Source organism: Balaenoptera physalus (assembly GCF_965194825.1).
Source record: "Balaenoptera physalus genome assembly, chromosome: 12".
Taxonomy (NCBI): Eukaryota; Metazoa; Chordata; class Mammalia; order Artiodactyla; family Balaenopteridae; genus Balaenoptera; species Balaenoptera physalus.
In genome coordinates this window covers 89,260,565-89,283,934 of record NC_138897.1, presented here as the reverse complement: position 1 = coordinate 89,283,934, position 23,370 = coordinate 89,260,565, and the positions used below count along the sequence as shown (strand labels likewise).

Below are 23,370 nucleotides of genomic sequence, written 5' to 3'. Positions count from 1 at the left end.
ACTTCAGTACAATTGTTAGTTTGTTCTGCCCAACTTTCTATGAGGCTGATCTAACTCCCATCTGAGCTTTGGTTTGAGAAGTTCACAGGAAATTCAGTTGAGGTGATAACATGGTCATATCAACACTGTAAAACTGTTTATTTGGGGGGAAAAAACAAAATTTCTAGAAGAATAAAGTCACATCAGCACCTACCAGAATAACTCCAGCCCACTTGCTCACAATCCAGAGGATTCCCATTTAGGGCCATGGCCTAATTTGCAAAAGATGCTGAACACAGATCAAGTTTTTAACAATGTGTTAATCCCAAGAGATCACGCTGGGAGGCCACAGCGTTTCCACCACCTAGAAGTTCAGGCTCCCAGCCTCTTCCAGATCCTTGAGCTTCAGGGAGAGAAGAGAAGGAGGAAATGCCCACTAGACCCAAGTCTGGGGCAAGGGAATATGCTTTCCTGTTTCTGTTCCCCAGGGACAATCATCTTTGCAAAGGAATAATGTTGCAGCTGGAAGGAAAAAAAAAGGAACAGTGTAAGTTTGGTGGCTCCATTCAAGAAGATCAGAGGTGAGTCGGTCCTGAGCTTTTCACCTACATGCTTTCATTCTTTCAAAGCAAATGTCCAGTTAATAAAAGAACCAGAGCGCCCAGGGCTCCCTCCACCTCCATACCTGGAATCTTATTCCCGCCACAAGGATTTATCATGAGTTGCTACAGGCAGTCTGGAAATGCCCTTCATTTCCCAACGACCCCACCTCCTGCCCTCAGCTTTGTGTCTAGCAAACATTCAGTGCACGCTGCAGTGTGAATGAACGGACACGGATACTTTACCCCAGCAGTCCTTTTCCCGCCCAGCGTGTTGGCACGAGTCTAAGCTGGTATTTCTCCCCTCTGCGGATCACTGTCACATTCAGGGGCTTCTGAAAGGAAAATGAGCTCATTTTATGTTCAACCTCCTTAGTACTCAAAGAGATTCAGGCTAGAATGCTGAGATACTGTCCTTTTTTTTTTTTGGCCGCGCGGCATGTGGGATCTTAGTTCCCCCACCAGGGATCAAACCCACACCCCCTGCAGTGGAGGCATGGAGTCTTAACCACTGGACCTCCAAGGAAGTCCCACCCACCAGACTGGTAGTAAGGATGCTTATTTTAGGCGTAATTCCTACAACTGCTGAGAATGTGGAGGACGCGGCACTCTGGGGGCAGGCAGTGGGGCTACAGATTTGGTTCCGTCTTCCTGGAAGAACACAACTGCTCCCAGCAACAACAAAGCATCTTTAAAAGGTGCATATAAGATATATTCTGCAAAAGTACAAGATGATATATGAACAAAGCATTTATCCCAGGACTGTTTATAAATTTCAAACACTGAAAACACCCAAAATATCCCTGAATAAGGTATTGTTCAAATACAGTATAGTGAATAGCAGTTTGTTTAGTAAAAACAAAACAAAACCAGCAAAGTATGAATCCATTTGAATATATGTCCTAAAAGGTCATATGTGTTGTAAAACAAGTATACTTCAATTTAAAAATAATAATAATTTTAAAATAAATAATAATAAAAAATAAAAGCTCTAAAAATTCAATAAATAAATAAATAGACATAGGACTTCCCTGCTGGCACAGTGGTTAAGAATCCTCCCGCCAATGCAGGGGACATGGGTTCGAACCCTGGTCCGGGAACATCCCACATGCCGCGGAGCTACTGAGCCCGCGTGCTACAACTACTGAAGCCCGCACACCTAGAGCCCATGCTGCACAACAAGAGAAGCCAACTCAATGAGAAGCCCGCGCACTAAAACAAAGAGTAGCCCCCATTCGCCGCAACTAGAGGAAGCCTGCGCGAAGCAACAAAGATCCAACGCAGCCAAAAATAATAATATTAATTAATTAATTAATATAAATAAATAGACATATGTGTTGCTTGGTGCATACAAAGTTTTCTGGAAGATAAACTGTTAACAGTGGTTACTTCCAGAAAGAAGCACTAGCAGTTTGGAGTAAGAGAAGAAGACATTTACTTTTATATCTTTCTGTACCATTATTTCTTCTTTACTATGCGTATGTATTACCTTAACAAAAAAATTAAAGTAGGCACAATACACACCAAAGAAAATTACAAATTAAAACAAGATTCATCAAATTTAAAAACTTCTGTACATCAAAGGACACTGTCAACATAGTGAAAAAGCAACCCACAGAATGGGAGAAAATATCTGCAAATCACATATCTGATAAGGGATTAATATCCAGAATCTATGAAGAATTCAACAGCAACAACAAACAACCCAATTAAAAAATGAGCAAAGAACTTAAACATTTCTCCAAAAAAGATATACAAATGGCCAATAAGCACATGAATAGATGGCCTACATCACTCATCATTAGAGAAATGCAAATTAAAACCACAATGAGATATCACCTTATACCCATTAGGATGGCTATTATCAAAAAAAAAACAAAAAACAAAAACAAAATAACAAGAGTTAGTGAGGATGTGGAGAAATCGTAACCCTTGTACACCGCTGGTGGGAGTGTGAAATGGTGCAGCCACTACGGAAAACAGCACGACTATTCCTTAAAAAACTGAAAATAGGGCTTCCCTGGTGGCACAGTGGTTAAGAATCCACCTACCATTCCCAAGCCCTGGTCCAGGAAGATCCCACATGCCGTGGAGCAACTAAGCCCATGTGCCACAACTACTGAGCCAATGCTCTAGAGCCTGCGAGCCACAACTATTGAAGCCCGCACGCCTAGAGCCTGTGCTCCGCAACAAGAGAAGCCACCGCAATGAGAAGCCCGGGTGCTGCAACTAGAGAAAGCCCGCGCACGGCAACAAAGACCCAGCACAGCCAAAATAAATAAATAAATATTTTAAAAAATTGAAAATAGAATAACCATATCAACCTGCAGTTAAACATATTGGTATATACCCAAAGAACTGAAAGCAGGGACTCGAACAGATATTTGTATAACCATTTCATAGTAGCATTATTCACCAAAATGGTGAATAGCATTATAGCCAAAAGGTAGAAGCAACCCAAGTGGCCATCAATGGATTACAGGATAAACAAAATGTAGTATATACACACAGCAGAATATTATTCAGCCTTTTTTTTTTTAATATAAATTTATTTATTTTTGGCTGCATTGAGTCTTCATTGCTGCACGCGGGTTTTCTCCAGTTGCGGTGAGCGGGGGCTGCTCTTTGTTGCGGTGCGTGGGCTTCTCATTGCAGTGGCTTCTCTTGTTGTGGAGCACGGGCTCTAGGCATGAGGGCTTCAGTAGTTGTGGCCCGCGGGCTCAGTAGTCATGGCACACGGGCTTAGTTGCTCCGCGGCATGTGGGATCCTCCTGGACCAAGGCTCGAACCCGTGTCCCCTGCATTGGCAGGCGGATGCCCAACCACTGCGCCACCAGGGAAGGCCCTATTATTCAGCCTTAAAAAGGAAATTCTGACACATGTAACAACCTGGATGGACCATGAAGACGTTATGCTAAGTGAAACACATGAGTCACAAAAGGACAAATATAGTATGATTCCACTTAGAGGGCTGTATACAGAGCAGTCACATTCATAGAGACAGAAAGTAGATTAGTGGTTGCCAGAACCTTGGGGAGATGGGAATGACCAGTTAGTGTTTAATGGGTAGAGTTTCAGTTTGGGAAGATGAAAAAGTTCTAGAGACGGTGGTGGAGATGGTTGCCGAACAATGTGAATGTACTTAATGCCACTTAAAAATGGTAAGTTCTATGTTATGTATATTTTACCATAATTTTAAAATATTAAGGCAGATCTATCAATGGGATCTCTGAATCGGAAAAAATAAAGCATGAAGAAAAACAAAAAAAGACGCCATTTTTCACCTCGACTGTCACAGAATAAAAGACTGACAATAACACAGTTGGGGAGGGGTCAAGAAATAAGCACTCACATACACTACTGGAGAGAACATGAACTAACGCAAGCTTCTGGGAGGACACCTTGATGACACCTATCAAATCGGTAAATGTGCATTGCATTGCCTTTAACCAAGTAATTCCACTTCTAGAAATCTCTCTGACAGAAACCCTCACACAAGACAAGAATATTCATGACACCACTATTTGTGGTGACCAAATATTGGCAACGGCTTAAATGTCCAGGATGGGGGGCTGGTTAAATGAACGATGAGAAACCAAGCCAGGGAATATGGTACATGTGTACCGAGGTTTTCAAAGGGGGAAACATCCAGAACAGTACATAGAGTAGGTCTTGTTTATGACTTCTTTTTCAAAAAGCAATCACTGTAGACATACACACCCACACCCAGAAAACGTGTGAGAGCTTCACTGATGTGCTTCCAGTTCTGGAAATGATGGCCCTGGGAGAGCTAGAAATCCAGAAGGTTTCTACCTATGGCACATCCTAAATGTCTTTCTGATTTGCCCACTTGTACCTCCAGCCCATTCGTCAAAGACACCACCATCTCTTGACCTGGCTGCTAAAACTCTGTCAGCCCTCCAATCAGCTCTCTACCTGGCCTCTGGAGAAATCTTTTCAAGGCACGAAGCTGCTTACAGCTGTTATTCTCCAGCTTGGAAGAGTGCACGGCTCTCTACTGCTGCTCAGGAACAATGAAGAAGGGCCCTGCCTCCTCCCCTCTCCCCCTCTTCCTTGCTCTGGGTTCCAATCAGCCTTCTCTGATCCTCTCACCTCAGGGCCTTGACCCTGCTGGTGGGCTCCTCTCCCTGACGGTCTTGATAAACTTCAATACACTTACAGGCCACATCTTCAGGAACACTCTCCTTCAACCCCAAACTACATCAGAACCCCACTATTTGCTCTCCTAGCCCCCTTGAACTGTCCCTTCATAGCACTCGTTGGAGTGTACAATTACATATCTGTGATTATTTGATTAATGCTCATCTCCCCAACCAAAATGTTCCCGCGGACCCTCGGTTGACCTGTTTTGTTCCCTGTTGTAGCGCCTGCACCTTGCCCAGGACTCAGAGCAGGGAAGGTACTACAAGGCAAGGAGAAATCCAGGACTTTTATCCTTACTTGAAATACATTCACATTGTGTAATTTTTTTTCACAATAAAAACACATTATTTTTATTACTGAAATATAATTCATATACAATAAATTCACCATTTTAAAGTATTTAATTCAGAGACTTGTCCAACCATCACCACTAACTAATTTCAGAGCATTTCCATCACCCAAAAAGAAACCCCATACCCATTAGCAATCACTCCCCATTCCCTCCTCCCCCAGCCCCTGGCAACCACCTATCTGCTTTCTGTCTCTGTGCATTTGCCTATTCTGGACATTTCGGAATTCTAAAATATGTGGCCCTTTCTGGGACTTCCCTGGTGGCACACTGGTTAAGAATCCACCTGCCAATGCAGGGGACACGGGTTCGATCCCTGGTCAGTGAAGATCTCACATGCCGTGGAGCAACTAAGCCCGTGTGCCACAATTACTGAGCCTGCGCTCTAGAGCCCGTGAGCCACAACTACTGAGCCCGCATGCCACACTACTGAAGCCCACACGTGCTCCGCAACAAGAGAAGCCACCGCAATGAGAAGCCCGTGCACCGCAACGAAGAGTAGCCCCTGCTCGCCACAACTACAGAAAGCCCGCGTGCGGCAATGAAGACCCAACGCAGCCAAAAATAAATAAATAAAATAAATAAATTTAAATAAATAAATAAATAAAATATGTGGCCCTTTCTGTTTGGCTTCTTTCACTTACCAGAAATCCTTTGAAGGTTCATTAATGTTATAGCATATCGGTACACCAATCCTTTTTATGGCTGAATAAAATACACATTATTTTTATAATAAAGAAAAATTATTTTAATTCAAGGTTATTTTCCTTTGAAAATATATGCATTCCAGAAACTCACCTTTAGAAAATTATCTAAAGAAACAGAGCTTTGTCTACAAGAGTGTTAATTTTCAGGTTCCCATAAAATTGGAAAGTACCTAAAAGTCTAACAATAGAATGCTGCCGGGTTTTAAAAAACTTTTTTTTAATTCACAGAGCAGAGACCATGGAAACCCAGATCCTTGATTCTCAAGCTGGGCTCTGGTTCCAGGAGAACCCCAGGCCCTGAGGACGTGAGGTCCCCCCACCCCCTCTAGCCTATCCCAGCAGCTCAGCTTTTATCTGTTTGATATATTGGAATTCCCCAGGAAATTTCACTTGAAGAAAAGGTTCTGTTGTTAGAAAACATTCAATGACTACTTTTGTAAAGAAGGTCTTATACAGTATTATTAACTATAGTCACCACACTGTGCATTTGGGTATACAGTAATACTCTATGCATATCTGACAGTGGCTAGAGAGTAAATCTTCAAAGTCTTCCTCACAAGAAAAAAATGTGTAACTATGTACAGTGACAGATGTTAACTAGCCTTACTGTGGCAATCATTTCCCAATATATGCAAATATTGAATTACTATGTTGTACACCTGAAACTAATATTGTGTTATTTGTCAGTTATACCTCAATTTTTTTAAAAAAAGGATTTATAGGCCTATAAAGAGCCTAAGAATATATTTAACTGGAAAAGACAAATTAAAAACCAGTAGCTATTATGAGTAATCACCAAAAACTGGAAAACCACCTAAATGCCCCACACTGGGAAACGGATGAAGAGTCTGGGGCTCATTACACAGTGGAGCATTACTCGGCAGTGAAAAGGGATGAACTACAGATGCACGTGACAACGTGGAAGAACCGCAGATTCATGATGCTGGGTGAAAGTAGCCAGACTTAAAGGGCTTCATAGTTTGCAGTTTCACTCATATGACATCCTGGAAAAGGTAAAGCTACAGGGATGGAGCACAGATCAGTGATTTCCGGGGGATGGGGGTGCAGGGAGGGCTTAACTACAAAAGCATGAGGTCATTTTGGGCTGTAGAACTGCTCTGTATCTTCGTGTGGTGACATTTACATAACTACGTACAGTTGACAAAATTCACAGTACTGGACACTGAAAAGGGGGAATGTTGCTGTGGGTCAATTAGACCTTAACGAAAGCAACCAGTAGCTCTGTGTGATGTATGAAGGACACACAGTTGGAAAGTGGCTGCCTTTGGAGGACAGGAAATGCACCTGGAGGAGAGGGAGGTTTTTCATTACATGTTCTTTGGTTCTGTTTTTACCATGTGTATGTATTACCTCTACCAAAAAAAAAAAAAAAAAAGACATATTTACAAAACAAACCAGTAACAATGAGCCCAGACAACTACAAAGTTTAAAAGTATGTGCAGCAAGGTACCCAAGAGATGTGAGTAAACTATGACACACTAGCAAGCTGGGGGTGGGGCGGGGAGGAAGGAGTGAAAAAGAGACTTTGGGTAAACATAACAGAATGAACCTACATCTGCATCATCTCTAGAAATCTCACTAAAATGATGATGGGACAGTAAAGAGGTAACAAAGGTACCATGCCACAAGGATAAATTCTTTGAAATTCCTTCCTTCTAGAGCTGAAGCCTAATTCCCCTCCCTTTGAGTGTAGGCTGGACTTCGTCGCTTCTAACGAATAAAGTGGCAGTGAGAGTGTGAATCCTCAGAGACTGAGTCAGAGCAGATGCTGCTGACTCCTCTCTGCTCTCACCTGGACTGCCCATTCTTGGGGAGGTCAGCCACCACGCTGTGAGGGCACTCAAGCAGCACTGTGGAGAGGCCCTTGTGATGAGGAACTGAAGCCTCCTGCCAACAGCCATGTGAGTGAGGGATCTTGGAAACAGATTCTCTAACCTCAGTCAAGCCCTCAGATGACTGCGGCCTTTGCTTATATCTTGACCACAACCTCATGAGAGACCCCGAGCCAAAACCTCCCAGCTACACGGCTCCTGGACACTGCCTGACCCCCCAAACTGTATGAGATAATAAATGCTTGATGCTTCAAGCTGCTAAAGCTCTGGGGTGATTTCTCACTCACAAATAGACAAATAATACACCCTTTATGGCCAGGGGTTAAAGGGAAGCAGAGCAGAAACAAATGGATTTGTTCCAGGGAACCCAGAAAGGCTCTGAACAAACAGACCAAAGAAACAGAATAAAGAATCACACACATAAGAATTATATAACAGGCTTCCCTGGTGGCGCAGTGGTTGAGAATCTGCCTGCCAACGCAGGGGACACGGGTTCGAGCCCTGGTCTGGGAAGATTCCACATGCCGCAGAGCAACTAAGGCTGTGCGCCCCAACTACTGAGCCTGCATTCTACAGCCCGCGAGCCACAACTACTGAGCCCGCATGCCACAACTACTTTAGCCTTCACGCCTAGAGCCCATGCTCTGCAACAAGAGAAGCCACCGCAATAAGAAGCCCGCACACCGCAACGAAGAGTAGCCCTCGCTCACCGCAACTAGAGAAAGCCTGCGTGCAGCAAGGAAGACACAATGCAGCCAAAAATAAATACATAAATAAATTTATTAAAAAAAAAAAAAAAAGGAATGAGTTCCTGACACATGGATGAACCCTGAAAACACTATGCTAAGTGAAAGTAGTCATAAAATATCACATATTGTATGATCCCATTTATATGAAATGTCCAGAATAAGCAAGTCCATAGAGGCAGAAAGTAGTTTAGTGGTTGCCAGGGGTTGGTATATATGGGGGGAATAGGGAGTGACTGCTAATAGGTACAAGGCTTTTTGAGGTAAGGAAAATGTTCTAAAATTGATTGTGGTGATGGTTGCACAACTCTATAAATAGACTAAAAACGACTGGATTATGCACTTTAAATGGATGACCTATAAGTTATGTGAATTGTACATCAATTAAACTGTTATAAAAAACAATAATAGGGAATTCCCCGGCAGTCCAGTTGTTAGGACTCCGAGCTTCCACTGTAGGGGGCCCAGGTTTGATCCCTGGTCAGGGAACTAAGATCCTGCAAGCTGCACGGTGTGGCCAAAAAATAAATAATAAATAAATAATAATAATAAAAAAAGATACATTCCAGATGGATTAAAGAAAAGCTAAAGACAAAACAATAAAAGTACTAGAAGAATTTCTTTAAGAAGACACAAAATGCCAAAGCCATAAAGCAAAAACCTGATGAATTTGACAAAATCAAAATTCTAAACTTCCACATAAGTACAGACTTGATGAAGGTGTCAATCAGTGCAGAAATGAGGGCCCGACCTCTAGCAGGGCGCCAACACTGGCCAACTGTTTCTTGGCCCGATGCCTGCCTTCTGATGAGTTACACGTGGATGAGCAGCGTGGCCAAGTGGGGGCTGAGTGGGTGCAAGACAAACCAAGAATTGTCGGTTGAACTGAAGATTTCATTTGGGAACCAAAAACTTTAGTAATTTCTCTGGACTTTGAGCCCCATATTTCTCCTGCAAAGTATGGATCTTTGCCAAAAAAAGTTTTGTTGAGGTTACATTACTGAGAAACAGGATGAGATGGTTACGTGGAAGTGTTTTTTAATGGCATATTCTGCCAGAAACTAGAAGGCTGCAGCCTATTTTGAATTTCAACTTTTATTATATCTTTAAGGAATGAAATTATCAAAAGGCACACAAATCAAGTTCTAATATACTACTGTTTGAACAGTACTACACTATTATGCACTGTACTGTATTTCTTTATTTTAATCCTCAGGTATGGTTTTGGCAGCAAAGAGCCCTGTAATATTGATAAATTTAACAAAATGGATATCTAAGTGAATTAAAAAAAAAAACTTTCAAGTAATCAAAGTTACCATAAAGAAAGTTAAAAGAAAAGGAGCTAATCAGGAGAGACATATGCAATGTGTAAACAGGCAAAGATTTAATATATAGAATATAGAAAGAGTTCCTACAAATCAATTTTTAAAAAGGACAAATAACCCAATAGAAAATAAGTGGGAAAAAAGACTAACAGACAATTCATAGAAATGGTACTCAATCTCACTGGTAATCAGGAAAATACAAATTAAAACAAGATGGCATTTTAGCAAAGTTATTAAAAGATCAATAATAGAGTACTGCTGATGATATGATACACAGTTGACCCTTGAACAACACGGGTTTGAACTGCTTAGGTTCGCTTACATGTGAATTTTTTTCAATAAATACAGTACTGCACAATCCGTGGATATAGAGGGCCAACCACGGGACTTGAGCATCTACAGATTCTGGTATCTGCACTGGTCCTGAAACCAATCCCCCGTGGATACTGAGGGAAGACTGGACTCACATACTGTTGGTCAGGGTACAAATTCGTAAAACTTTTTCAAATTACCTATTAAAATCTTAAGTGTGCATTTGCTGAGAGCTTGTAATTCTACTTCCAGGTGTGCACAGTTGTGAACAAGTATGCACGACTATTCACACTGGCATAAAACTGGAAATGAACAAGACGTCCACTGATAAGGCAGCAGGTGGACAAACTTCTATCCATTCATACCATGGAGTGCTATGCAGCAGTGAAAAAGAGCGAGGTGTGCGCCGAGATGAAAAGATCTCTAAGAAACCTTGTTAAATGAAAACGGGGATAGGAAGCAGGAGAGGGGTATTTTAGACAGGGTGGCTGGAAAAGCCTCACTGAGAAGGTGGCATTTGTACAAGAGGAGGGAGGGAAGGAAGGAAGGTGGGGGGTAAGGGAAGAAGATTAGCATTCTAGGCAGAGGGAACAGCAAATGCGAAGGCCCCGAGCGGGGACTGTGCCTGAGAAACAGCACTCTGAGGGCAGCCGTCAAAGGCCCCGGCCACGTTTCCTGGCCCCGGCAATTCCAGGGTTACTGGTCAGATGCCACGTAATACCTCCAACTCACCCCCTCACTGTGCTGGACCACACTGCCAATGTTCTGCAGCGACTGGAAGTTTTGGGTGTTCACAGAGCCAAACTCCACTATCTCGTCATCCACTTGCAAACCCTAAAGAGAGAAGGGCAAACAGAAAATCAGGCTAGAGGTTAAATGTTCTTCTGGTGTTCTTTACCCTCCCATGCGTTCCCAATTTAATAAGCGTGTTTTCTACAGGGGAGAACGGCAGGCGCGATGCAGAGGCTGGGATTTAGACACCTCGGGCAGGGAGGGGCGGTGGATAACTGGGCCACCTCCTCCGGGGGTTCCTCCAGGGGCAGATCTAATAAAAGGTGGCCAGGTCTGCCCAGTGTCTGAGAACAGCTGGCAGTTGTAAAGGCCTGGAGGAAAATGGGGAAAAGCTCTCTGGGGTCCTGACCCAGGTTTGGGGGCAAGAAGAGGCAGGCCCATCTGGCCTATTTTGTTCAGGGGTCAGAATTTAGACGCATTGGCCCTAAAGGCCCCCAGGCAAGCAGCCATGGGCACAACGCTGACCCAGGACTAGAGTGATCCTGTCACTCTAAGAACACAGCTCACAATTCACCCATCCCTTCCACAAATACTCGTCACAGGCTGACAACAGCCCTGTGCCAGATGCTGTGCACACAGTGGTGAATAAAACAGAGCTTGTGTGTAACCTGCAGTCTTGCGATCACTAAAGATGACTGGCAGGACCCAGGTCCACCTTCTAGAAGCTGTGCGTCCTGGCACGAGGTACTCCAGGTCTTTGAGGCTTTTCCTCATGGGTGAAATGGGGTAGATTAGTACCTACCCCCGAGAACGGCTGTGGGATTAAATATTACACGCAGGTGCACATACACCAAGGGGGGAATGTGGTGGGGGATGGTGGGATGAACTGGGAGACTGGGACTGACATGTATCCACTAGTAAGTATAAAATGGAGAACTAAGAAGAACCTGCTGTATAAATAATAAATAAGGGCTTCCCTGGTGGCGCAGTGGTTGAGAATCTGCCTGCCAATGCAGGGGACACGTGTTCGAGCCCTGGTCTGGGAAGATCCCACATGCCGCGGAGCAGCTGGGCCCGTGAGCCACAACTGCTGAGCCTGCGCTTCTGGAGCCTGTGCTCCGCAACAAGAGAGGCCGAGATAGTGAGAGGCCCGCGCACCGTGATGAAGAGTGGCCCCCGCTCGCCGCAACTGGAGAGAGCCCTCGCACAGAAACGAAGACCCAACACAGCCAAAAATAAATAAATAAAGAATTATTTTTTTAAAAAAATAATAATAATAAATAAACACAATAAAATTCAAAAAAAGACTAGACTAAGGCTGAACAACAACAACAACAAAATGCAGGTACACATAAAAATTTGTACATCATGTTCACAGTAGCATTATTCATAATGGCCAAAAAATGGAAACTGAGGAATGGATAAACAAAGCGTGGTCTATCCAGACAGCACATTAAACTCAGCAGTAAAAAGGAATGAAGTTGAGGGAGGGATAAATTGGGACATTGGGACTGACATATACACACTACTATATATAAAATATATAACTAATAATAACCTTCTATATAGCACAGGGAACTGTACTCAATACTCCGTAATGGCCTACATGGGAAAAGAATCTTAAAAAAAAGAAAAAAAGAGTGGATATATGTACATGTGTATATGTATAACTGATTCCCTTTGCTGCACACCTGAAACTAACACAACATTGTAAATCAACTATACTCCAATAAAAAATTTTTTTAAAATAAAAAATAAAATTTAAAAAAAAATTAAAAAAGGAATGAAGTTGAGATACATGCTCCAACATGGCTGGACCTTGAGAACATGATACTAAGAGGAAGAAGCCAGTCACAGAGGACCACATATTGTATGATTCCATTTACGTATATATGAGATGTCCAAAATAAGCAAATTCATAGAGACAGAAAGCAGACTGGTGGTTGCCAGGGCCTGGGGGGATGGGAGGGTTGAGGCGTAATGGCGAATTGACACTGGGTTTCTTTTTGGGATAATGAAAATATTCTAAAATTGATTGTTAATACACTAAAAGCTACTGAATCATATATGTACCTTAAACGGGTTAAAGTTATGGTATGTGAATTATATCCCAATAAAGCTGTTAAAACTTTTCTAAACACACCAGGTAAGCTATAACTCACTTGGCAGGACACGTGGTGCAAAGCGAGGGCTCAGCAAGTGGCAGCTATTGATGTCATTCTCATGTCCATTACTCAACGCCCAGCTAAAATCGGCCCCAAGAAGAGAGCCTCTTTGCCTCTCCGGGGACATCCACCACCTTCACCCTGTGTCCCAGGGTCTCTCTGCAGCTAGTTGAGGGGGCAGCAGGGGCCGACTCCTGCTGGGCTGCAGCAGGCCTTCACCGGCGTCTGCTGCACTGGTGACAGCGTGGGTCTGTCTGTCTACAGCCTCCCACCCCCAACCCTGCCCCAAGGCGCCCTCGGGGTGTGGATTTAGCGGGCCAGGCCCTGGCTTACTGCGATGCTGGCAGGCGAGCCGGGGCTGATGCTGTTCACTATGGCGAAGGCCTGAGCGGGGCTGAGGTCCTGGCTCTGGCCCAGGCCATGGCTCATGGCCTCCCTGCGGGCCTCGGCCAGGTCCCGGGCCTGCTTCTCCTTGTCGCGAGCATGCAGCTGGTGCAGGGCCTCCTCCACCTGCTTCATCAACGCCTTGTGATCGTTCTGCAAGCCTGGAGGAGAGCACCGTGTCAGGGGCCGAGAAGACAGCTGAGGACACAAGACCCACACGTTCATTCACTGACTATTTAACGAGCACTTATTATATGCCAGACATTGTGCTAGAAGCTGAGGACCTAGCTAGAAGCTGTGAACACGACAGAGGGGCTGCCCTCATGAAGCTTACGGTCCTGCAAGGAAAGCAGCTGTGGGACAAGTGATTACAATGACACCTGATGACTTGGATGACCAGGAGATCAGGGAAGGCTCCCCAAAGGCAGCACCGTTTCAGCTGAGACCTGAAAGGCGAGCAGTAGGAGGGAAGTGACCAGCTGAATCCACGGCCACAAACTCAAACGCTCACAAGGGGCAAACACAAGTAGAGCAGGCTGGGGCTAAGAAGGATTTCGCTTTTCTCTTAATGCCTCTAGAAGAAAAAATGATGCCAAGTCTACCAACACATGACTGGTGATATTCAGTCTGGGAGAGGCAACAGGGAGAAAAGCTGGAAATTAGGAGTTCGGGGATGAAACCTTCTGATTTTTTTCAGTACTGACGGTTAACTCAAGTGTTGGGAACGACTGTGTGGGTCAAGTAAGTCATCTCTGCAGGCCAGTCCGCCAGAGTGGCTGGGATTTGGGTTAACTTTTTTTTAGCCTAAAGACAACTTCCTCTACGGCTCTGGATTCGGCACCTCATTCAAGCCAGTTCCCTAGGACATCCCTGGTGGTCCAGTGGTTAAGACTTCACCTTCCAACGCAGGGGGTGCAGGTTCGATCCCTGCTCAGGAAGCTAAGATCCCACATGCCTCGCGGCCAAAAAACCAAAACATAAAACAGAAGCAATATTGTAACAAATTAAATAAAGACTTTTAAAAAATGGTCCACATCAAAAAAAAAAAAAACTTAAAAAAAAAAAAAAAAGCCAGTTCCCTGTGAAGAGCTCCAGAGGCCTGAACAAACCAGCACTGCCTGCCAATCCACGTCTAGCATCCGTAGGCCACAGACTTTCAGACTTTCCAGGCACCTTGGACTGTGGGCACGCAAGGCCACCTGACCTTGTTCCTCTGCTCCTGTCACTTTGGAGCACAGGTGAGGCCCTCAGGCATTACGAGCCTCCAGCACTCAACCCACTGGGGCAGACACGAGAAGGAGCCCAGACTTGAATAAATGAAGACATAAACCTGGGCAGGAAGACTTAAAATGGTGTCAGTGTATAATACACGGTCACTCTGACTAGAAAAGGTCCCCCAGGTGATAAGCTCCACGAGGACCCCAGAGCCTTCAGAGAGGCCTGGCACATAGTAAGTCTCAAGCTACTGCTGCTGGGTGAAGGAATGAATGACTGTATATACCATATACTGCAATTCTAATCAGAATCAAAAAAATTTTTTCCTTGAACAAAATGTTTCCAAAGTACATTTCAAAAAACAAACTTGCAATTATAACAAATGCAACATATTAAGGGAAGATGCTAGTAACAGGGAAAACTAGGTACAGAGTATACGGGACCTCTCTGTGTTATTTTCGCAATTTTTCTGTAAATCTAAAACTGTTCTAAAAAATAAAGTTTATTTTTTAGGGCTTCCCTGGTGGCGCAGTGGTTAAGAACCCACCTGCCAATGCAGGGGACAGGGGTTTGAGCCCTGGTCCGGGAAGATCCCACATGCCGTGGAGCAACTAAGCCTGTGCGCCACAACTACTGAGTCTGTGCTCTGGAGCCCGAGAGCCACAACTACTGAAGCCTGCAGGCCTAGACCCCAAGCTCCGCAACAAGAGAAGCCACTGCAATGGGAAGCCTGCACACCACAACGAAAGAGTAGCCCCCGCTCACCGCAACTAGAGAAAGCCACACGCAGCAACAAAGACCCAATGCAGACAAAAATAAATAATAAATTTTTTTTTTAAAAGTCTATTTTTAAATAAAATAAACTTGTGAGAATAGTTTTTTAAAAGAAGACCAATAAGGAATCGCTCAAACAGACTCTTACGTATATTAAAGTCATTAAGATGGCATGATATTAGCACCCAAAAAGAGAGATCAACGGAACAGAGCAAAAAGCCCAGAGACATAAGCACGTCTAAAGATTTAATACGCAATATTGTTAGTGTTTCAAATTAACGGAGAAAGAACAGACTAAATGGTGTTGCAACATCAGGCCAACCATTTGGAAAAAAATAAGTCGGTGCCCGCCCTCACACTGTGGGCTAGGGCTTCTCAAATTTCTCCCAGAATCCTCCTAACTAGGGAGCGAGTGGACTGCTTCCCTGGGGCGTCCAAGGGTTTAGCCAAAATCCCCAAATTTCCCTCCAGTCTGACTGTCTTAACATGGTTTTTCCCTACTCTGTATCTTCCTATTTGTTTCAATATTAAAATGGCATGCTTCTTTTCCCAACATCTTCAAGGAAAAGTGACGCTCTAAGAAGTCCTATGATCGTAGTGTCGCTTTGAGGAAACTTTGGCATCTTCAGCTGTGTCTCACCCCAGGGCTACCTGTACTCTCACTGAGAAACCTGGCCTTAGACCAAAGCACGCTCTATATAGAGTCAAGATTCACAGGTAAAACAGAAGTCATTAAGGCAGAAAGGTGGATGATAAATTCCCTTCTAATATGACTTTGTGGTAGAGACTGCTGGTTGCCTACCTGTGGCAGCGTGAAAAGTGGCCCCAAAGAGGTTCCCATCCAAATCCCCGGAACCTGTGAATTTGCTACTTTACATGGCAAAGGGAGCTTTGCAGGTGTGATTAAGTTAAGGGCCCTGAGATGGGGAGACTGGCCTGGATTATCCAGGTGGTGGCCCAATGTAATCACAAGGGTCTTTGTAAGTGAAAGAGGGAGGCAGGAGAGGGAGAGAAAGAGACGTGATGCCAAACCCAGAAGCTGGAGAGATGTGACTGCTGGCTTTGAAGATGGAAGGGGCTGTAGGTCAAGGAGTGTGGGCAGCTTCTAGAAGCTGGAAAAGACAAGGAAATGGATCCTCCCTAGAGCCTCCAGAAGGAACACAGCCCTGCTGACACCTTGATTTTAGTCCAGTGAGACCCACTTGGATGTCTCATTTCCGGAACTATAATAAATTTGTGACGTTTTAAACCACTAAGTCTGTGATGATTTGTTACAGCAGAAACAGAAGACTAATAAACTACCCAACCTCTACTCTCTGTGTTCCTTGACAATAAATACATACGTATATACATACATACAATACATCTACACACACATAAATAAGAGATTTTATTCAGGATAGCAACATGCCCATTGTGGGGAACATTTCTTGCAGGCAGAGGAGCCTATGAGAGGAAAGCAGAAATTGATGCAGGGGGTGGGAGTGGGACTTGCAGGACAGATCCTTAACAGGAGGGGTGCTAGCTGGCATAGGAGCTTGTGCCCTTCCTACCTTCTTCCTTCCCTTTCTTCCTGCCTGGAACATGGACATGGTGACCCTGAAGATGGATGAATTTCCTAAGGATGGCAGAGCCTGGGTTTCTGATGACCAGTCCTGTGCTGCCTACCTCCGAATGTCTTTACTGAGGAACTGAGCTAGTTTCTGTTTGAGTGACCATAGTTAGGTCATTATCGTTAATAGCTAAACATATTTCCTAAGACGTAATTGATTTGATTGGGACCATAAGCAATATCTGACTTGGGTTTCTGCTGTTATCGCAATAAAAGTTTCCGCAATGAAGCAAAGTCCCTAAAAACAAAGTGAAAAATGAAACCATAAAGACAGACCCCTAGAGTCTAACCCATTCCCTTAGTTCTCAGTCCCTTGATGGAGACAGTGAGATGATCCCATCAAGGCAGAAGCGAGGGAAGCAGATGATACGGAATACTGGCGGTTCCTCTGTGTGCCTTAAACATCCCCTGCTGCAAGGTGGGGGAACGTCCCCAGAGAGGGTCACTCACAGACGATGTTGTGCCTTGCGGTTCGGACTCGGTACAGGTCCACGTCTGCCCGGGGGTAGCCCTCGCAGTCCACCAGTGGCTCGTTCATCCCGATGCCTTTTTGCTGGAGGGAAGAAATGAGGTCAAAAAGATCTCACAGGTATGAAGTCCTCGGGCCTCTTTCCCCAGACTCTCTTCCTCTGCAGTCATAATAAAGGTGACAGTAACGACAGCGGCCATGTATTGATCACTTGGCACAGACCAGGTCCCTTCCCACATCCTCTCACGACTGCCCTCTGTGGTGGGCACCATTTTTTAACTGACTTTTAATAACGCCAGTAATGCGTGAATCCACTCTCCTTTTCTGAAGTTAGAGCAGCGCAGATAAAACTAAGGACTCCTTTGAGCGTCAGCCCCAAGGCCGGCCTCTTCCTCCGCTCCTCCAAACCCTCCTTCCTACGGGCAGCTGGCACCTGGCTGGCGGCCTTGCAAGCTGGAGGGGAGGAAAAACCCCAAAGAGCATCCAGCTGCGGCAGGACTTTGGTTTTTCTGAAATAAAAAGAGATGTAAAGGGGCCTTCAAACAGGCTTTTCATCCCTGGAAGGAACACTGAACTGGAGCCCCAGCTGCCGTCTGGGGAGAGGAACGGGGTGGCTAGGGGACAGCGGAGGGAGAGAGACTTTCTATTATGTATCCTTTTGTAGATTCTGAATTTTGACCACGGCAATGTATTCCCTATGGAAAACAATACATTTGTTTTAATGTTTGTTTTTTCGGCTGTGCTGCGCACCTTGTGGAATCTTAGTTCCCTGATCAGGGATTGAACCTGGGCCCTTGGCAGTGAAAGCGTGGAGTCCTAACCACTGGACCGCCAGGGAGTTCCCCTGTTTTAATGTTTTAAAGTCTTGTCCTACATAAGTCAGAGCATGGTGCACAAAAGCAATGAAACATGTTATATGACATACAGCAGGGATTTTCAGTCAGACTTTGATTTCAAGCTCAATTCTGCCACATACAATCTGGGTGACCTTGGTTAAGAGGTTCACCTCTCTGGGCCTCAGCTTCTTCAATTATAAAATGGGAATAACGGCATTCACCTCCCTTCCCACCTGTTCTGAGAATTAACGAGCTGACCTATGTAGGGTGCTTAGCACAGTGCCAGGCACAGTCACAGAGTGGTGAACAGCGGCCCCCAAAAGATATGTCCAAGTCCTAAACCCCAGAACCTGTGAATGTGACCTTATTTGGAAAAAGGATCTTTGCAGATATAATTAAGTGAAGGATCAGCAAGAAGAGGTCATCCTAGATTTAAGGTGGGCCCTAAATCCAATGATGGGTATCCTGATAAAAGAAAGGAGGGGGAGATTTGGGACACAGAGAGAAGGCCACGTGAAGACAGAGGCAGGGACTGGAGTGATGCAGCTACAAGCCAAGGATGGCCAGCAGCCACCAGAATCTAGGAGCGAGGCATGGAACGGACTCTCCCTCAGAGCGCCCAGAAAAAATCAAACCTGCCAACACCTTGATGTCACACTTCTGGACTCCACGACTGTGAGAGAATAAGTTTCTGTTGTTTTAAGCCACCAAGCTGTGGTAATTCGTTATGATGGCCCTAGGGAATTAATATACATAGAAAGTAATAAGTGATGGCTGTAATTATCAGCACGGAGACCAGCTGCCTAGTGTACTCACGTGCTAGCGGGAGGGATTCCATTCGTGTCTGTACCTTTCTCTCTGAAAGTGTACACGGGAGAAGGATTCCATTCATGTCTGTCCCTTTCTCTCTGAAAGCCTCTGGGTTACACCTACTGTTTCCTGTTCGCGGGGAAGGGGGTCTCGTACACTCTCTTAGCTCAGGACTCTCTATAGATACAGTATAAATGTGCCAGGGGCTAAATATCTGTATCTGCCTCCTGCCTGCCCACGATGACTAAGAGTTGACTGGCCTCTCCAAGTCAATACCACATCAGACACTGCTTTCCAAAGTTGGGACCCACACATCTGGCAACTCACACACAGGGCATTAAATAACCCATTCCCTTTCTAATTATCTTCAACCCTTCAATAATCAGGGAGAAAGTCTCCATTTGGTGCTGGTCTTTATATCGCCTCCAGATCACTTGTTATCTCTGGGCCTCTCCATTTTGTTTTTAACAGCTTTATCAAGATATAATTCACACACCATACAATCCACCCATTTAAAGTGTACAATTCAATGGTTTTTAGAATATTCACAGAGTTATGAAACCATCACCACAATCAATTTTAGAACATTTCCATCACCCTCCAAAAAGAAACCCAAGATCCACTAGCAGTCACTCCCATTCCCCCCTCCCCTCAGCCCCTGGCAACTACTAATCTACCTTCTGTCTATGGATTTACCTATTCTGGATATTTTATATAAATGGAATTATAAAATGTGTGGTTTTTTGTGATGCACTTCTTTCACTTAGCATAATGTTTTCAAGATTCATGCACTTTTTGTGGCCATGTGCCAGCACTTCATTCCTTTTTATTGGCTAATATCCCGTTGTATGGATAGACCACATTTCAGTTATCCATTTATCAGGTGACAGAGAGTTGGATGGATCACCTTGATATACACTTTTATCTTATATTTAAGGAAAGAGAGTCTCATTTTTTCATATGCTGTGAAGTTATAAGACTTCCTTTAAAAATAAAACTAAGTAAAAAAGTGAGGCAGGGGCTTCCCTGGTGGCGCAGTGGTTGAGAATCTGCCTGCCAATGCAGGGGACACGGGTTCGAGCCCTGGTCTGGGAAGATCCCACATGCCGCGGAGCAACTAGGCCCGTGAGCCACAATTACTGAGCCTGCGCGTCTGGAGCCTGTGCTCCGCAACAAGAGAGGCCGCGATAGTGAGAGGCCCGCGCACCGCGATGAAGAGTGGCCCCCACTTGCCGCAACTGGAGAAAGCCCTCGCACAGAAACCGAAGACCCAACACAGCCAGAAATATAAAAATAAATAAATTAAAAGTGAGGCAACTTAAAGAAAAATATCAAGGGAGTAACAGTACATGAGGTATACAGATAGAGCATATCCTGCCTGCAGTAGCAAAGTAACTAAGGTGTGAGAAATTGCTGGCACAACACTTGAAAGCACAGATTCTGGGTTCAACAGGCGTAAGATCTGAATCCCATTTTGTGACTCTGAACAAGTGACTTCCCCTTTCTGAACCTCAGGATAACAAACCAACTTCACAGAGTAGTTCAGAGGAGTCCACGATATAACACATACATAAACCGGCCCCCTTCAGGCACATAGTCAGCGCCCCGTAAAATGGTACCCTGACCTCCATATGATACTTCATCTTACTCCCATCACCTAAAATGCATTCCATCCACCCTACATAGAATGTAATTCATTTACTCGTCCCCAGCAAATTGATTTGTGGTTTTACACTAGGTGGCTTAAGAAAAACTGTATCCGTTTTGGAGCCAGAGAGACCTAAGAACTAGACCCACCACTGCCACTTCCGACCTACCTGACCCTAGGCAAGGATTTGCCCCACTCTGGGCCTCAGTTTCCTCCTTATACCATAAGGATAACGAGCCTTTCCTGTCACTCAAAGCTGGGTTCTTAGGCCAGTGCCATCAGCATCGCTGGGAATTTGCTAGAAATGCAGTAGCTGCTCCCACACATCTGTCCGCCAACAGAATCTGAATTTTAACAAGCTCTCCAGGTGATTCGCATACACACTAAAGCTTAAGAAGCTCTAAGGTAAAGTGGTTAGTAAAGCACAGGACATCTGGTAACCGTTCAACAAGGACTGATGATAGAGGTGATTATCACCCTGCCTCTGCAAATTTATTGGCCCTGTGACTTGAGGCAGGTTTAAGTAATGCCTCTGTTTTCCATCCCTAAAATGGTGGAAATGACAGAACTCACCTCAAAGGGTTGTTGGGAGGATTAAACGAGTTAACCAATGTCAAGCGCTTAACAATTGCGCCCAGCACCCAACAAGAACTCCACAAATACTTGCTAGAACATCAATTCTAATTGTTCCTAGTTATTCACGTTATTTGCCTCACTGCCTGCTGCCCACAGAGGCCGCAATTGCGGCGCCTTGGGCCTCCCAAGGAGGGAGAGATTCACAGCTGAGAGCTCAAGCGGAGACCGCCCGGGTCTCTCAATCCCCGCCCCGGCTCTGGGCGCCAGGTCGAGAAGGCCTCGGGGCGCCTCCCACGCCCGCCCGGGAGCCCCGTGCCCGCACTCACGCTCTCCAGCACTTCATAATTGGCTTTGATTTGCGCCTCGATCTCCTCCTTGCGCTGTATCAGTTCCTGTATGTCGCTGACAGTCACCCCGCTGGCCTCCGGGGAGCCTCCGCTCTGCCTCGTTTCCTTCTCCGACATCACGAACCTCGGCCCGGGAGTCCGGACGGCCGGTTTCCCGACCGCGGACGCCCGAGGAGACTGTGCCTACGGCTCCGCCCGCGGACCAAAACACCGCGGCCTTTCGCGGGAGCCTGGAAAAGCGAGGGGCGGGGTTTGTCGGTGGGGCGTGGTCACCGGAAGCCACACACTGTGGGAACATGCGGTACTGTGGTGACTCATGGAGGGGAGGTTTAAAGACGGAAGGATTCCCGGTCCCACCCAAGCGCTGGCCCCGACCGGGACAAGATGAACTCTTACTAGTTAATTCATTTTCTTTCCTCATTCATTCAGCTATGTATTGAGCGCCTACTGCATGTATGTACCAGCGCCCTGTGCATGGCGCTCCATTTCAGCTCTGCATCTACACAGCGCTTGAGGGTTTACAAAATAGTCAGATTCCTCATGCCCTGTTTCACAAAGCCTACAAGCTTGGGTTCAAATCTGGGCTCTTGCCTCTTACTGCCAGTAGTGACCTAGGTAAACTACTTCACTCCTCTGAGCCTCAGTTTCCTCATCTGTGAGTTGGTTGGGTATTGATAGCAATCTATGTCATAGTGCTAACATTTTGCCAACAAATATTTATTGAATGCCTCCTTTGTACCATACACTGTCCTAGGTGCTGGAGGGGTAAAGTATTGAGCACTGAACTCAGTGCCTGTCTCATATTAAGGTCTCTATAAATTTTAGTAAAAATAATATTGATGATGACAATAATAGTAATACTAATAATTTATCAAATACTTACAATGCATCACACTGTTCTAAGGGCCCTATGTGTATGAATTCAACAACCTCATAAACGAGGATTATTATTACCCTCATTTGACAGCTGAGAAAACCATCTCAATAATCCACTTGCCCGACTAGCAAAATAAACAGCCCAAATTTGAACCCAGCTTAACCAAACGGTGACATTTAACATCTTAACATGTCCCCCCTAATATTTTGCACTGAAAAGGATACACCATCACCTATGTAGTAGTCAAACATGTTTGCCCTGAATCCAGTCATGAAAAACAAGCAGACAAACCCAAATTGAGGGACATTCTTCAGAACAACTGTCCTGAACCCTTCAAAAAGGTCGTTATTGTGAAATATCCACACAGAAGCTAGGCAATCACCTAGATTAAGGACTAAAGAGACACAACAATTAAATGCAATATGTGATCTTGATTGGATCCTGGTTCCCTTAAAAAAAAAATAGAAAGAAAAAAAAAACTATATAGAACATCCTTGGGACAATTGGGGAAATTTTAATATAGTACCAATGTTAAATTCCATGATTTTGATACTCGTATTGCGTTATTTAAGACAATGTCCTTAGAAAATGCACCCTGTAGTATTTAGAGGCAGGAGAAGCAACTTACTTTCAAATGGTTCAGAAAAAAATCTCTATATATATGTAGATAGATTTGTAGACAAGAGAATGAAAAGGTAAAAGTGACAAAGTGTAAATCATTGGTGACTCTGGGTGAAACATATAGGAACATTCTTTGTACTATCACTGCAACTTTTATGTAACTTTGAAATTATTTCAAAATAAAAAGTTGCTAAAATAACCTTTATACAGAAAAAAGTAGAACCGATTACATTAGGCCTCCTACATTTTGTTCAATTATCTCTTTTTTTT

The 23,370-nt window shown here is 44.6% G+C and overlaps 1 protein-coding gene across 5 annotated transcripts; it reads right to left on the bottom strand.

The window, feature by feature from the left end:
- Positions 1-121: 121 nt before the first annotated feature.
- On the bottom strand, positions 122-21,815 carry PSMD9 (proteasome 26S subunit, non-ATPase 9). 5 transcript variants are annotated; one of them, XR_014251988.1, is made up of 6 exons: positions 21,582-21,808; positions 17,367-17,469; positions 13,265-13,476; positions 10,756-10,868; positions 825-913; positions 122-501 (listed from the first exon to the last, which is right to left on the bottom strand). XR_014251988.1 is itself a non-coding variant. In XM_082418121.1 (6 exons), the coding sequence occupies exons 1-6, from the start codon at positions 21,717-21,719 to the stop codon at positions 474-476; spliced, it is 669 nt and encodes a 222-aa protein (XP_082274247.1). In that variant the 5' UTR covers positions 21,720-21,809; the 3' UTR covers positions 122-473. The 5 variants fall into 5 exon arrangements, 4 of the variants coding, with proteins under 4 accessions (XP_082274247.1, XP_082274246.1, XP_082274249.1 ...); XM_082418121.1 differs by having other exon boundaries at positions 825-910; positions 10,767-10,868; positions 21,582-21,809; XM_082418120.1 differs by having other exon boundaries at positions 10,767-10,868.
- Positions 21,816-23,370: the final 1,555 nt, after the last annotated feature.

Excerpts from the sequence above, each read along its gene's own strand:
- PSMD9 (XM_082418120.1), bottom strand. The coding sequence starts at position 21,719 with ATGTCGGAGAAGGAAACGAGGCAGAGCGGAGGCTCCCCGGAGGCCAGC. Across the intron at positions 10,869-13,264 it reads GCTCGCCTGCCAGCATCGCA|GGTTTGCAAGTGGATGACGA; the intron begins GTAAGCCAGGGC and ends TTCTCTCTTTAG. Across the intron at positions 914-10,766 it reads TGGTCCAGCACAGTGAGGGG|AAGCCCCTGAATGTGACAGT; the intron begins GTGAGTTGGAGG and ends TTTTCCTTTCAG.